This window comes from Castanea sativa, chromosome 7 (genome assembly GCF_040712315.1).
Source record: "Castanea sativa cultivar Marrone di Chiusa Pesio chromosome 7, ASM4071231v1".
In the NCBI taxonomy this organism is placed as follows: domain Eukaryota; kingdom Viridiplantae; phylum Streptophyta; class Magnoliopsida; order Fagales; family Fagaceae; genus Castanea; species Castanea sativa.
In genome coordinates this window covers 45,148,567-45,164,090 of record NC_134019.1, presented here as the reverse complement: position 1 = coordinate 45,164,090, position 15,524 = coordinate 45,148,567, and the positions used below count along the sequence as shown (strand labels likewise).

The 15,524-nt window shown below is 34.9% G+C and overlaps 3 protein-coding genes across 3 annotated transcripts; 1 reads left to right on the top strand and 2 right to left on the bottom strand.

Moving 5' to 3' along the window:
* Positions 1–2,230: 2,230 nt before the first annotated feature.
* Positions 2,231–3,290, top strand: LOC142644549 (uncharacterized). Its single transcript, XM_075819137.1, has 2 exons — positions 2,231–2,440; positions 2,925–3,290. Exons 1-2 carry the CDS (start codon positions 2,231–2,233, stop codon positions 3,288–3,290), a joined length of 576 nt encoding a protein of 191 aa, XP_075675252.1.
* Positions 3,291–4,090: 800 nt separating this feature from the next.
* LOC142642822 (uncharacterized) lies at positions 4,091–8,513 on the bottom strand. Its single transcript, XM_075817246.1, has 3 exons — positions 7,899–8,513; positions 6,648–6,833; positions 4,091–4,672 (listed from the first exon to the last, which is right to left on the bottom strand). The coding sequence occupies exons 1-3, from the start codon at positions 8,361–8,363 to the stop codon at positions 4,385–4,387; spliced, it is 939 nt and encodes a 312-aa protein (XP_075673361.1). The 5' UTR covers positions 8,364–8,513; the 3' UTR covers positions 4,091–4,384.
* Positions 8,514–13,615: 5,102 nt separating this feature from the next.
* LOC142643342 (signal recognition particle 43 kDa protein, chloroplastic) lies at positions 13,616–15,145 on the bottom strand. Its single transcript, XM_075817909.1, has one exon. The coding sequence runs from the start codon at positions 15,005–15,007 to the stop codon at positions 13,844–13,846; it is 1,164 nt and encodes a 387-aa protein (XP_075674024.1). The 5' UTR covers positions 15,008–15,145; the 3' UTR covers positions 13,616–13,843.
* Positions 15,146–15,524: the final 379 nt, after the last annotated feature.

Genomic DNA, 15,524 nt, shown 5'->3' with positions numbered 1-15,524 from the left:
CTTCCTCTCTTCATCATCTTCCACCTCATGGTTACAATGCTGATTTTGGATACTTGTCCCATCAATTCTTCCCTAAAGCCCGCTGGGGTTAGGAACCAAGTTCCAAACTCCATGCTGGGGTCCCATCCTTCCATCTATGCAGTCAGCGTATCAATTACAGAGCTTTTAATGTATGGGCGGTGGTAGCAGCTTTACCTTAGATATTTTCACCGCTCCTTCTATTGTCCTCCACGTGTACTGTATATTCCCGTAGTCGTAGGATTCTTTATAACATAGCCTGGGGACACTAAACCTCTCTTCCTATGTCCTCGGCTTAACAATCCGAGGACACATCTTCTCCTCGGACCTAACTTGGTCATTCGTTTATCATATATTTACTTGGCATTTCTTTATGAGATACATTCAGATACTCTAAGATCATTTTGACGTCTTCGGATTTGGGTTTCTAGCCCAAAAGACTTCGTTGGGCCATCCTTGGTAAATTACTGGGCCCAATGCCCCTACAACTAGCTAGAAATACTTGAAAAAACCGCAGTAGAACTCGATATTATTTGGTGTGTTACAAGGCGTATTTATATTGGTATAGTGACCAATACAATATTAATAGCATCGGCCTCACATTCTACAAAAATGGAGATTCAATAACTTTCTGGGTGATAGTGCTTGCATTCAAATCATTGATTGGGCTTGATAGTTTGAATTGGTATTGAAACCATATTGAAAAATTCAAAGGAAAATAAAGATCAACAAATAAAACCACAAAATGATATTGGCTTGATTGACTGAACAGAGTCTTCTTTGCTAATCAAAAGGAAATTTCTAAAAATTTGCAAAAATTTGTAGAGTAACACTATGGTTTTTTACGGAGGGTATTGCATACCTTGACCAATGAGATTTACATTCCGGTACGCCTAAAGTTACTTCATTAGTTAGCACAATTATGGCTGGCTCAGTCAAAACCCCTCTGATTACTAAAAATTTTCATGATTAATTGCATTTTACTAATTAGATTGAAAGAGAAAATCTCATAAAGAGAAGACTAAACTTTAAGAATAAAATTAAAATAAATAAATAAAAGCCAAGGAATATTCAGAATAAATATCAACCATTATCTAATATCTACTCCTCTCCTCCTTACTTGGTAAAAGAAAATTAAAACCCTTTAAAGGGTCTGTTAGCTTTATCCTATATTTTTAAGAAGGGAGTTGGATATTGGCTTTATAAATTCCTAAACTATCTTGGAGGTTAAGATATGAACATAAACAAACTCTAAGCACCAAGTGATAAAAATTTGATTTAGCTTTACGTAGTGGCTATTTGGCAAGAGTTATGAAAAGTTCTAATCTAGCCAAGTTACGAGACTTATAAAAATAGTTTATGACACTGCTTGTTTCAAATTAACAGCATTATCCCATTACGGAAAGGAAACATAACCTTGAAAGCAATAAAATTACATCCAAATCAATATAAGCATAAACAAATTTATGCGTAAATGAATTAACAAATACACTTGAACGTACTCCTAGGCCCTTACAAGTTCCTGTTTTCGAAGCCTCACGCACATTAGCAACATGGGGAACCTCTTGGTAAGTGTGGACCGGCCACACCGACCCTTGTTAGTTTGCTCCTCCCAATGACCAACAAGAGAACCATATAAGCCCTCACCAATGCATACCGCACACATTTGCTGGCAATGCATTTCTCTATTTCTTTTACTACAAAAAAATATACCGTTATTTAAGTGTTATACATTTGGTTTCTCAATTAAATTCAATCATGTAATTGCATTGATCAATGAGTCGCATAATTTAATTTAGTTGTACTTCAGAGAAGATAACATGTATACAGTATATTATTATATTGATCAATGCAGTCACATGATATTGAATTCAAGCAACTTAAAATATACCAACTGAGTAACTTTGCCTAAATTTTGACATTACTTGATAACTGTTTGATATGCATTATCCCACTCATGTCCAAACTCGCAGAGCTGCAGACCGCATTTACAAAGAAAGTTAAAATCATTTCAAATTCTTCATACTTTTGTTATATTATGCATTGTAATAAAATATAGTGCCACATCAACCATGTTCCCTCAATCTTCTCCTATATATACTAGCACTTTCAACGGCAAAAACCTACAGTGTAGTATAAGTGCACAACCATATCATCAACATCATATATTGCATCCAAAGCTTTGTTTCTATTGTTTGCTAACATTATAACCATGGCAGATCAGCAATATTCAACAGTCCAGGAAAGTGAGACTGCCCCAAAGGTTGCAGGAGAATCGATGAACTGTGAGATGTTCTTGAATAAGGAACAAAACCAGAAACTCCAAGAGGATGTGGCCATGACAGAAGCCAAGACAATGAAAGAGGAAGAGAAGACCACTCTCATGGAGGAGCTCCACAGGTCCAAAAGCAACTCTAGCTCGGTAAGCTATTGCATAACTATGTAATTAAACAAGTGTTTGTCATACCAGATAAAGACTTTTTACACATGAACTACTCATGTAGCCAACTACTTGACACAATGTGGAAGTCTGGTGCCTTCCAAACTGGGTGCAGTTTTCATTCAAACTACTCAGAATCCATTTACTAAGTTTTCCTAGCTTCATTGTTGATTCTTTTTCTTATGTTTCATTGTATTTCTTCACTTATCAACTGACAAGACAGGCATTAGATTGAGTTAGTGAAGTAGATAACTAATTCATAAAAGTGGCAAGTTGTGATTGGTGCAACATTACTTTCATATGTGCTAATCACTAATACTATTTTTATCATACATCAATCACAACTATTAGGAAAACGTATCCCAAGACTTATTTCCATACAAAAAACATTTATTATTATAAACAGAAGTTGATTTGACAATCAATATTATATTAACAAAATCCTAGTTGCTTTGAACATGTGCAGTCTAGTGATGAAGAAGATGAAGAAAGAGAGAAGAAAAAGAAGAAGAAAGGCTTAAAGGAAAAATTATCAGGCGAAAAGGAAGAGGTAGACAATAAGTGCAAAGACACATTCACTTCAGTTGAGAAAGGCAATGAAGTGGAAAATGCAGAGGCAACAAACCCAGAGGAGAAAAAGGGATTTATAGAGAAAATCAAAGAAAAACTTCCAGGACACCACAAGAAGGCAGAAGATGGTTTTTCTGCTGAGTGCGCTACAAATGAGCATTCCCCTGAAGGTGAACCAAAGGAGAAGAAAGGAATCTTGGAGAAAATCAAGGAGAAGCTACCTGGATGCCATAAAAATGAAGAGGAGAAGAAGGATAACTAGAATGTATGGAACCTGGAACGAAAGTTTCTCAATCACTTTTTCTAAGAAGCCATTTGCTTATTGTGCATGCATTTTTGTTTTGTTCTAACTGAAGTGTTTCATGTGGCATGCAAGAGTCTTGATTGGATGATTCCCTGGTTTTCAGCTGTTGTTTTCTTTTTCTACCATCTGTAAGCTTAGTTTGCTTTGCTTAATGGCCCACAAAGGCTGAATTTTGGATCTCTGCTTCTTGGCTGCCTAATATATCACACTAGTACTATGTTACAAATATAAAATGTGAGGAATAGATAATGTACACACTAGAGATCAAAAAAAGGAATTGATTATGTGCGCACTTGGATTTACACGCAAATATGCATCAGGAAGCTGCAAAACGTTACTAAACCATATAGTACAGTAACAGCACAAGAAAATCAATATACTGTCATACGCTTCTGAGTCCCAGCATGGTATATTGGTCACATTAGCAGCAAATTTGGAGACCACACTTTTCACAACTTGCATAGAGCTAGCAATCTCACATCAAGAACTGGAGCCCAAAGGTCCTGCATTTGTCCATGTAACTTGTCATAACAACCATAGGCTACAAAATGATTGTCAGTTTCGCAATTCCAACTATAACAGTTGGCTTCAAGAGCTTGTGAGATCTGCCTAGCAAGTCCAGCATCTACACATACTCTCAAAAAACGACTGAACAAAGATTTGGTGCAATAGTTGCGGAACTGCAGATTTCTAGCATTGATATGTATCTCTGGACAATGCCACTGTATTGAATTCACACTATTGTCAACAATCAAAGATAATGCTTGAAGGAAGATTCCTCTATATAAATGCCCAAAAGGCAAGCAGACTCTTTTGTATTATATATACATACAACTACCAAAATATACATCACAAAATGAGAAGAGAAAATCTACTCTCAAGTCCCACCATCCATTTGCAAGTCTTAAACAACCAAGGTTCTAATGCCTTGACTGAAACATTTGAAGGTTAAACTTGTAAGATTAAGAATGAAAAAAATTCTCTACCGAGACTCAATTTGCTGACTTGAGACGTCCAATATACAAGGAAAATCCCAGAATGTCTAAGGTCATTCACTGGTGGACACATGAATTTGTCAAATTATGGGGTTTTCCTAGTCTATTGCCTCTAAGAGTTACAGAGCACCGGACTCTTGTATAAAACTTGGACTTCACCAGTCTTCCCAAAATGTAGGCCCTTGACCTCATCACAAATGTTAGGTTCATTGGAATTACTACTCTCTCATTGTGCTCTCTTGCATCTGCAATTGCCGAAATCCCACCATAGAGTGGCACTTGATGGCCTAACACCATTGTCACAACCGTTCTCTGGCTCTTCCTTGACTGATAAAACTTTTTCATCTGTTTCATTAAGCACCATCACCAAATATATTTATATAGGAGTACACCATAGTCTATTAAGGACATCATTGAGAAAACATATATAGTAATTTAATCAGATTACAACATATTTGTTGTAGCTCAACAATTCTAGAAGTTTAAGCCAACTGATTGATTGCACGTCTGCTTGGTATAAGCTTATAATAAAAATATTATGTAGTTAGGGAGGTAAAATGGAAAAATAGCCCTAGATAGGACTGTATGATTAACATTACAGCTTCTCTAATCTCTAACAAAAGCACCCCCTTCAGGTTTAATCTTAAGCCTAACTAGAATGACTTAAAATTCTAGCTTTCCCTCTCCAAAAGTTGCTCAACAAGTCCAGCACTATGCAACTAGTTAAGTGGTACAGTGAAGTTGGGTAACTTCAACAACTAAATGGAGCTACGTCTTAAAGTATACTGTGGGTCATGTCATTTATCTGTTAAGATTTTTTAGATTACGTTTGGATACTGCTTATTATTAAAAATTAAAACTGTGAGACTCAATAAAAAAAAAAAAAAAAGTACTTGTAGGTCCTATGAATAGCGCACAGGACCCACACAAAAAAAGTGAGCTAAGAAATGCGCAAAACGCGCTTTCCAAACTTAAGTTGATTGAAAATATACCTTAGTCCTTTTTTTTATTTCATCATTATAATTATATTCTATTCAATTTAACGTAATATTCTTTGTTCCCTCCTTATATAACTTAAAAAATCATCTTACAATTAACCATTAATTAAATTAGGGCCGGTCATGTATATTCTCTAACTTTTCATTGTTCCGATTGTCCGAACTCATGTTCTATTTTGTCTCCTTAATTAACAGTTATCTTCTCAGTTTTGCTATTAATAATAGGATGAAGTTAATTACGGTATACACTAATCATTTATTTTAGAAAAGAAATTGAAAAAATTGTCAAAAAAGCTATTCAGTTTTTCTCCTTTTTCATAAATAATTTTTTAAGGTATGTCAGTAAAAACCTTAATTTTCATAAATAATTTTCTAAAATAATTTATTAAAGTACAGTAAAAACCTTGATAATTTATTATGCTTATGTTGCTGCTAAAATTGGATTATTTAACTTTAAATAAGTTGGTAAAAGAATAGTACTTTAAAAAGCTTAAACAAATGGACCCTTCAGTCTACATCATTTCACAAGCAGGCAATACTTCAATCAAAGTATTCCTTTGCACCAAAAGTCCATGACACGTCTAATCGAATAAAAAAAAAGTCCATTAACTTGTTTCTGGGGACAAGTAAAATGGCCAAGATGATTATAAATGTAGGAAATTTCCAACTCAGAAAATCAAGATCCTCTAGTCTAGAGGGAACCTTATTGACAAGCCAAGAGACAAACAAAAGACTAGTAAATACAACATAAATGGACCCTGATGTAGTTTTCAAACAAAAAGACTAGGCTTTTCGGTTGTACAGGCTTGTCACAGCCTTTGCAGGCACTCCAATAAAGAAATGGCCAATCAAATTCAAACTTCTGCTATTCACAGTTCCCACCTCCCAAGACGACAAACCCCGAGGACCCAAACATTACCCCACACGCATATATGGCCCTATGAATAATATAACAACTTCTAAATGACCACATTGCCCATGGATGAACACCAACCTATATTTTCAACAGGGATAATGCAGACTTTAAGAAAAGTTGATTATGATCTTCAAGGTTTAGGAGTGAAGGCCTTTAAATAATAGTTTTTAGCGTTATTATATTTTTATTTCACTCAAACATGTATTTTTATAATATTAAAAATTAAAAAAGAATACTTAAACATGTCTTAAAAAATTTCTAAAAACGTTTAAAGTTTATAAAAAAAGTGTAAATGACAAAATATCTTAAAAATAAAAATACGTATTATAATATTTAAAGAACCGTTTTTATTGTTTAAGCACTTTGATAATTGGTAAGTGCCTCCGTAATTTATTATTTTACAGACCTGACCAGAGGCAAGCTGGAGCTGATAATATTGAAGTTGTAGAGGAGTAGCTGTGACATGGACACCGAAGAAGGTGGCAGGATTTCTGTACAAGATCTTCACCGTTGAATTCAATGACAGCATATCTGTTGGTACACCTGAGTGATCACTCCCTGCTTGTATATAAAAGTTCTCGAATACTATGTTCTGCTTATCAACAAAATATAAAAAATAAATATTATGTACCATCTTGATATTTCAAAACTTTTATCTTCTTAGTCAAAAAAAAATATTTCAAACTTAATACAATACTTTAATATTCTCTATTAAAAAAATACTATACTTTAGTAATAAATAAATGATAAACAAATACAATGCTAAATTTGCGGAATTTATTAATAATTTTATTTATACCAACTAAAACGGCAAATATTCCACATTTTCGGGGACTGAGATTGACTTGGTAGTCGGAACATATACTGTGCTTGATTGATTGTATAAGTTTTAATCCAGCTGATTAAAGACTCTTATTTTAAATACTATTGTAGCTTTTATCTGTTTATCATGCTTATATTTATATGCTATTTAACCTTTATGTAAAATTCAAGGATATACTAATAATTCCCTCAAGTGTGTTTGTTTTAGTTTGAAAGTGTGAGTTAATTTTTCCTCAAAATATTTATAGTTTTTAGAGATGAAAAAAGGGGAAAAGAAATGAGGGTAATATTATGGTCAAAGAGACTTTAATCTACAAAGCAAGCAAACTAATCCTAGAAATAGTTAGAATTTTAAGATTATTTACTATATAAAGTAAGTTAATGTAAAAATCAAACCATATAGCAAACATGTAATGATAATTTATTACAACACATATTATTGTAATAAAAATTTTAAATATTATTGCAAATTCTAAAACTTTTCTTATAAATAGGATAAAATAAAAATTTACATAAATTTTTTATTATTATTTTTTCTCTCAACCTAATAAAGTACAGTTTCACTTTTTTTAGCTTTTCACTTTTATATCCATCCCAATAAATTCCTTATTTTTAATTTCTATACTCAGTCCTCATAGTTTTCTCATTCACTACTTTTTCTTATTCCCAACCAAACATTACTTTTCCATTTAAAAACGAAGAACAAACAAAAACAAACATTTATTGCTTTAATTTTGTTAATTACAGTATTTTTTAAATAATCAAAACAATCTCATCCTGTCGTCCAAACAAACTACGTACACAAAGGAAAACAAAAGGAAAGCACAGTGTGTACCTTAACGAAGACTTTAGGCTTGTAACTCTTGCTAGCACCCCACAAGATCAAAGAGAACACAGTGAACAGCAAAACGAACAGCAAAACAAAGCAAAAGTACAACCTCACAGAGCGCCAAGACCCTCCAAAATAACCTCCACTTTCCTCATCATCTTCATCGTCTTCTCCATCTGTAGCCTCTTTCTGGAGCTTCTTCCAACTGTATAGGCTTCTGGGGTTCTTGAGAGAAGCAGAGAATCGCGAAGTGGATGACTCCCGCGAGTGGTGAATCGGTGAGCAGTGATAGTAGTGGTGTTGGGGCGAGCCCATAGGGCTTGACCCGTATGACATTTTCTCCACGTCGTGGTTCGATGGGCTTTGCACGTAGTACAACACTGGCCTGCGTGGTGAACGTGGTGGTGAGAAGCCTTGGTCCATGCTCACCGTCACCTCTGAGTCCGACTTTGTGTGCATTGTCACTGCCATTAGTAGAGACTAGAGAGAGAGAGAGGAAAGTCTCACAGAAACAGAAGCATATAGAGGGGTTAAGGGGTTTTGGGGTTTGGTTTATTTATTTGTTTTTGAGTTAAAAGTATTTTGGGTTTTGATCTTTTCAAGGAGTGGATGAGAATGGAGGAGTATAAAATTGTAGTAGTATTTATTTATAGCTGTTATGGAACCGAGGAAGGAAGTGACAGGCAATTCTGATAGCCGAGGACAAGTGTGAAAGAGAGAGTTCTATCTATCTGTGGGAAGATTTTCAATTGCGAGGCTGTATTTTTGCTTGTTTGTATTAATGACTTCTGTGGTGTTTTTTTTTTTTTTTTTTTTTTGCATGGACTGGGGTCGGGAGGAAAATGAATCACACGCATTGAATATATGAGTACATAATAATATATTATTTTTATTAGAAATTAAAAAAAAAAATTCATATCTTTTTCAATTTTCAATAAAATTTTTTCTAGAATGAATTCAAAGTATTTGTTTATTAATTTTGATTACTTTCCAATAAAAGTAAAACTAGTTGAAAACTTCCTTACACCAATTAATAAAAACCTTTTCAATATATCTAACTAAAAAGTTTTTTTTTTTAAATATAATTTAATTGTTACAATAAGTGGAACGGTGGAGAATGAAGATTCAAATTTTTATTCTTTTTTTGTAAAGAATACTAAATTATAAGAGCTCATTTGGTAAAAGATGTTTAAACAATGAAAACTATTGTTTAAAAAACGTTACCAAACAAGCCCTAACACTCTAGACTCCAAAGAAATTTTTATACGTTTTATTGATGAAGTCTTTTGTCATTTCAATTTAATAACAATGTCTTATTTTTTAAGTTTGATTTTATTTCTATGTATACTAGAAAATGATTTTAGGATTATTAGAGGATTATAAACATTAATCCCTACATGGTAACATATATGATAAGTATGCTATAATTTTTTCTAAGTCAGATGACTATGGAAATTAAATTTATTGTGTACCACAATGTTGAAGATCAAATACATACTCTTATTTATTGGAAAAATGTTTTTTTTTTTCAATGCGCTAATGATAAGTTGTGATTAAAGTAACATCATATTTGCATTGATTTACCATCAAACCCATTTCTATTATACGTCAATCACAACATATCATATGTACAATTTTGAAAAAAAGTTGTAAATAATCATGATCAATTATGTTCCTATGCTTAATGGTGTAATTACACTTGTTGATTGCACAATGATGTGGTTTAATTGTGGGTTTAATGGAAGGTTAAAATGTCTACCCTAACCCCAGTTAACATGAATTAGAGTGTTTTCAAGTGAGGGTATTGCTATTATTTTCTCAAATTTGGTTTTTTGACCCTTGGAATTGGAACGTGGAATAAACAAACTACGACCACTTAGAAAGATGACTTAGTGGTGGAAAGCCTTAATGACTCATTATATTTGTTAGTTCAAGAATTGCGAATTCAAACCATGTTAGTGTCCAAATGGTCTCATATATATCATAACACAATGAAATAAAGTTTAAGTAAGATCTGTTTAGATACCGTTTATTGTTGAAAACTGAAAACACCGTAGCAAAATAATTTTTAAATATATGAATAGTACTGTAGAACCCAATTTTAATAAAATTTTTACAGAATTAGACAATTTATGTGTCATATAAATAGTACATGAGACCCACTGACAAAGACACAAATACATTAAAATTTCATTTCAGTACTATCCAAACCCAGCCGTAGTGTAAGGGTAACCAATGCAATTATAAATTTATCTTTCTTCAATCAAAAAGAAAAGGCGAGAAATCAGGCGCGACAATGGGCCATCCCATCATGCACGAGTTGAGTTATAGGTAAATATATAGTTTAGTTTAACCTGTGGCTATTAGTCTATATTATCACTTTTCATACATGTGACGTTGTTTGGAGTTTGACGGTTTGGTTGGGTTGGATACTTGGGAAATCTTTGGGCCCATTGGCATTAATTGACCTTTTTCTTTCTTTTTCAGTTTTACTTTTGAGAATGTAAATCCACAAGGTCCTTAATTGAGTGCCCTTTCCAAATTCCAAGTCATGTGTTTTGAAAATAGCAAGCAGAATTCCAAATCCATGGTACTTGACAATCAAAGTGCAAGCTGTCTTTCTGAATTTCTGATCACTGCATTTATTTATATTTTTTTGGTAAACCTGACTGCATTTATTGATTGCTATATTCTTTCGATTTTTATAGTTGCCCAAGATATGAAACCAAATCCATGAGCTATTGAGGGTGTAATCCATGAGCTATTGAGGGTGCGTTTGTTTTGACAGTAAACCAATTCCGGAAAATATTTTCAAGAAATGAGAATATTTTCGGGAAAGGAAAATATTTTTAGGTGTTTGGTGGCATTTTAAAAAAAACTTTGAAAAATATTTTCAAGTGTTTGGTAACATTATGAAAATACAAATTTTTCACATTTTCTCAACTATTTTCTCACATTCCAAACAAATTTTATAATAAAACATTAAAATCCATGATCTTCTAAACAAACAAAAATCAAATCACCGGCCAAATCAAATTGAGAGAGAGAGGTGAGACAGGGAGGAGGAAGAGTGAGATCGGTGGGGAGGGTTTCTCGCCGGCGCGGCGAGCTCGACGGCGCGAGATCGACGAGATCGACGCGCGATCTGGGCGAGATCGAGGCGCGAGATCGCACGTCGATCTCGCCCGGCGCGAGCTCGACGGCGCGAGATCGCACGTCGATCTCGCCCGCCGCGAGCTCGACCGCGCGAGATCGCGCCTCGATCTCGCCCTGCGCGAGCTCGACGGCGCGAGATCGCGCCTCGATCTCGCCCGACGCGAGCTCGCCGGCGAGCCTTTGGGTTGAGGACGGCGTGATCTTGGCTTCCCGGCGATCTCCCTCTAGCTCTCTCTCTCTTTTCTGGTGTGGTTGTTGCTCTCTCCCTCTCCTTCTCTTTCTCTGTGTTTTCCAACGGAAAACTCAGTTTGAAGGTAAAATACACATGGAAATTATTTTCCGGGTGGGGAGGGCCTGTTTTACGGTCAACGCTTCCTTTTTTCCGTTTGACCAAAATTTCCGGTGTTGCCAAACACCCGCAAATGCTGAAAATATTTTCCGGAATTGGTTTACTGTCAAAACAAACGCACCCTGAGGGTGTTTAATTCGACAGTTTGAAATGAAATTTTTATAATTTTTTAAAATATGTGTGGATAAAAAAATATGTGAAAAAATATCTAATGTTATTTAAAATGTAAAAATATGAGTTTGAAATGGTATAACAAACGGACTCTGAATTTTTGGACGTGTGTTTGGATATTATTTATCTATTAAAAATTAAATATTTATTACTAAAAATATTATAGCAAAATAATTTTTAAAAATATAAATAATACTGTGAGACTCAAATTTACCTATAAATTTATGAAAAGTGAGTTTGGTAGCACGTGAACGGTACCACTAAGATCCAAAAAATGCTGAACGTGCAGGGCAAAACGGTCCATCCAAACGCACGCAGAGATTTCCTTCCTATTGGATATAACTGGTGGATTCACAAACATGCATAAAAGATTTAAAAAGCCTAAAGGCATTCTCCAATTAGTATAGTTAAAAGGTAAATGAACAATTTGTTCTCCCGTGAGTCGTGACCTTGATCTTGTTGTTCACTCTAGGAACACAGCTACCCCACATGCATCACTTTTAAGTATGAAGTGAAGACCCAATTGGTTTTCTTAACAATTTACAATATTTTGAAAGTTTGAAAAAAAATCCCAATCACATTAATAAAAAATTCAAAATCAAATATCCTCAAAAAGAAAATCCAGGATTTTGCTATAACTTTACCGCTGCTATAATGTGACATGCCATGACAGCCGTAGAGAAAAAATATTAAATTTTCGTGGAAGTGATGAACAGCAACTGACAATTTACCGCACTAAAATTAAGTTCTATAACCACTCATTCTCAAAACTCATCTTAATTTACAACAACAAAAATGAACATAAAACCCAACTCATTTTGTGTGTGTTTGGCATAGATTAATTTTGCCAACTTATTTTACTATTCAATTTATTTTTCCTACTATTCATATGTTTCACTGCACTTTTTTTGGATTATTCATGGGTCTTACTGTACTATTTCAACTAACTTTTACTTTTATCTACATAATTTTCAACAAAAAATTCTCAGTTTCAACAAAATAAGCAAATCTCAAACAAATCATTTATTTCTAAGTCATACTTGATTCTGCTGCAACCATTCCCATCGGCCTCCTTAAAAGTATTTATTTTACTTTTTACTTTTTAGCAGAGTTAGAATTAGAATTCTTCGTTACTTTTAGGGAATTGTGCAGCAAAATACTATTATTTTGAAACAATATAGTAAAATGCCATTATTTTTAAACTTAATTTTAACAAAATTGAGTTCTGTTTAAAACTTAATATTTTAAAAATTGAATTCTATGTATATTTTTGAGTGGAACTCGACATTAGTAACGTTGAATTTCACTTAAATTTTCAAAAAAAATTAAGTGGCAAAATTTTCAAAATATGGACATTTTGCACCATAATTTGTAAATTATGGGCAAATACCAAATTTTTCCGTTAGCTTTACCGCTTGAAATAGGAGTCGTGTGGGTTTTGGTTTTGGGTTATGTCTGTCTGGGCCGGGCCATGTGCTTTACACTAAATACTAATGGACTACTGCACTGGACTCTTTCTAATTTCTATGTTTGAAAGTTTTGGATCCACTCTACACATTATGCTAGGCTTTGATGGACCTTTCTTTTTTCTTTTTTCAGTTTTACTTCACAAGGTCCATAATTGAAATGTCTTTCCAAGCCCTTGTGATTAGCAAGAAGAATTTCCAATCGAGTGCAAGCTTTCATTAATTCCAACACTGTATTTAGGAGTGTTACTAACTTCTATCTACTTCTGATAATGTCAAGTTAGACCATTTTTGTATACCATGGTCCATTTCCCGTTGCAGTTGCATATTGTTTCTCAATATTTAAAACCAAAATCCATGAGCTATTGAATCATTGCACACTAGAGATCTTCTTCCTATTGGATATAATGGTAGTTTGACAGACAAAAAAGCTTAAAAGGTAAAAATACAATTTGCCATCCCGTGACCTTATCTTGTTGTTCATTCTAAAAACACAAGTACCCCACATTCATCACTTAACCATGAAGACCCATTTGGTTTTCTTAGTAATGTACAATATTTTATAAGAAGGAAAAGAAAAAAAAAAAAAGTGTTCCCCAATTTCATTAATCAAACCCCAAATCAAGTATCCTCAATCCTAATCTCAAATTACAAAAAAAAAAGAAAAAAAAGAAAAAAAAGAAGGAACATAGGGCTTCTTTGATAACGTTGTTTAAACAACAGTTTTCGTTATTTAAACACCACAACACGTATTTTCACAATATTACTAAAAATTTCTTACCAAACGGGCCTTAAAAACCCAACTCATTTCATGACCCATCCAAGCTCAATTGGGCCTCAACATTTCCAACCATACCTATTTGACTCTCCTCAAACTCTTTGATCAAATCAGGATCAACATTCTCCTCAGGCTCCCACGTGTCCTCATCCAAATCCGTCCATTTCACCAAGTACTCAATCTTACCACCATCATCACCAACTCTCTTCCCCACAACCCCTTCAGCCACACCATATTCAAGCCCAGCCTCATAGTCTCTCACCAAATCCTCTCCAATGAAACCAGCTTTGACCCACTCGTTATCACAGCCGTCCTTCCATTTGACCAAATACTCAACATGATCATCACCTTTCCCTCTCCTCTCCAAAATCTCCTGCACCTGAGCGTACTCGAATATTGCCTCCTCCAAAGCCTTTATCACAGTCTCAAGCCCCAATCTCCTAGCGAATTGCATTGGATTCCCTCTCGGTGTCACTCTCAATATCTCTCTCGCCAAATCCAACGGCGTACGATTCTTCTCATCAACGGTCTCAGGATCGGCGCCGAGCTCCAACAACAGCTTAACCACGCTCGGCTTAACGTAGCCAGCCGCTAAGTGAAGAGCCGTCAAGCCACCGCTGCTGTCTTTGTGGTCGAGGTTCGAGCCGGATTCGGCTAAGAGCTTCACACACGGCTCGGAGCCGAGCCCAGACACGAAGAGAAGACCCGTGCGTCCCTCCGAGTCCACAGCGTCCACGTCGCGAAAATCTTCTTCGGCGGCTAAGAGCCGAGCCAGAGCCGAGTCGTCGGCTTTCTTGGCTGCGTTCCACCATGGCGTTTCGTACTCGGCTATTACATCTTTTGCCACGTAATCAGATGGGACCCACGAAGGGGCATGACCGTCTTTCCACTCTATTAAGTACTCCATCCCGTAGGACCCACCTTGTGAAACCGCTCTGCTTCCTATGATTTTGCTCACTTCGCCATAGGACTCATCTTCATTAAAATTGTCGAAATTGTTGATGTTTTTTGGAAGTGTTTTTTGTGTTTCTTCTTGGTTTTGGGTAGCAAAGAGAGTGAAACTGAAACTAGTGGGGTTAGTGTGGTTTGGTTTGAGGGTGAGAGATTGTTGGGAAGGAAAAGAAGAAGGGAAAGTAAAGAGTTTGGGAGAGAGTTTGAGGTGAGAGAGAGATTGGTTCAACGGTAGAGAATCCATTGTTTGTGTGCTTTTCTTGGTTATGGGGTTTTGGTGGGAAGAGATGGAAGAGTTTAGAGAAGGGGACTGAGTTGTCAATGGCGGGTGCAGTGTAAATGTAATCTATGGGGATAAGGAACCACATCCAATATCGCGGTTTGTATTTTATGTAGGACAATTTTGCCATGTTGGTATATTTTGTGTGATTATGTTTTTATTTTTTATTTTTTTGCCTTGTCTACGTAATTTTGTGGGATTGATTTCTGGCCACACGTGGTAATGAACTTTGGGGTCAGCTAAGATAGTGACTTTGGTAAGTAAGATCTCGTTTATACACCGACTCAAACATATATTTTTAATTTTTAAATAATATTATATATTTTTATAAATTTTTTTATTCACATATATTTTTAAATATATATTTTCAATTTTTAAGTGCATGTATTAAATATCCCCTAAAATATTGGTCAAAGAGCCTCTAGAGGGAATGCCATGACTTGCTGTGTATGATTTGTGTGATACTCACCGTAGGGTATGG

Coding starts and splice junctions, on each gene's coding strand:
- LOC142642822 (XM_075817246.1), bottom strand. CDS start 8,363: ATGGCAGTGACAATGCACACAAAGTCGGACTCAGAGGTGACGGTGAGC. Junction 6,834..7,898: donor AGCCTAAAGTCTTCGTTAAG/GTACACACTGTG, acceptor GTTGATAAGCAG/AACATAGTATTCGAGAACTT. Junction 4,673..6,647: donor TCCAGCTTGCCTCTGGTCAG/GTCTGTAAAATA, acceptor TTAATGAAACAG/ATGAAAAAGTTTTATCAGTC.
- LOC142644549 (XM_075819137.1), top strand. CDS start 2,231: ATGGCAGATCAGCAATATTCAACAGTCCAGGAAAGTGAGACTGCCCCA. Junction 2,441..2,924: donor CCAAAAGCAACTCTAGCTCG/GTAAGCTATTGC, acceptor GAACATGTGCAG/TCTAGTGATGAAGAAGATGA.
- LOC142643342 (XM_075817909.1), bottom strand. CDS start 15,007: ATGGATTCTCTACCGTTGAACCAATCTCTCTCTCACCTCAAACTCTCT.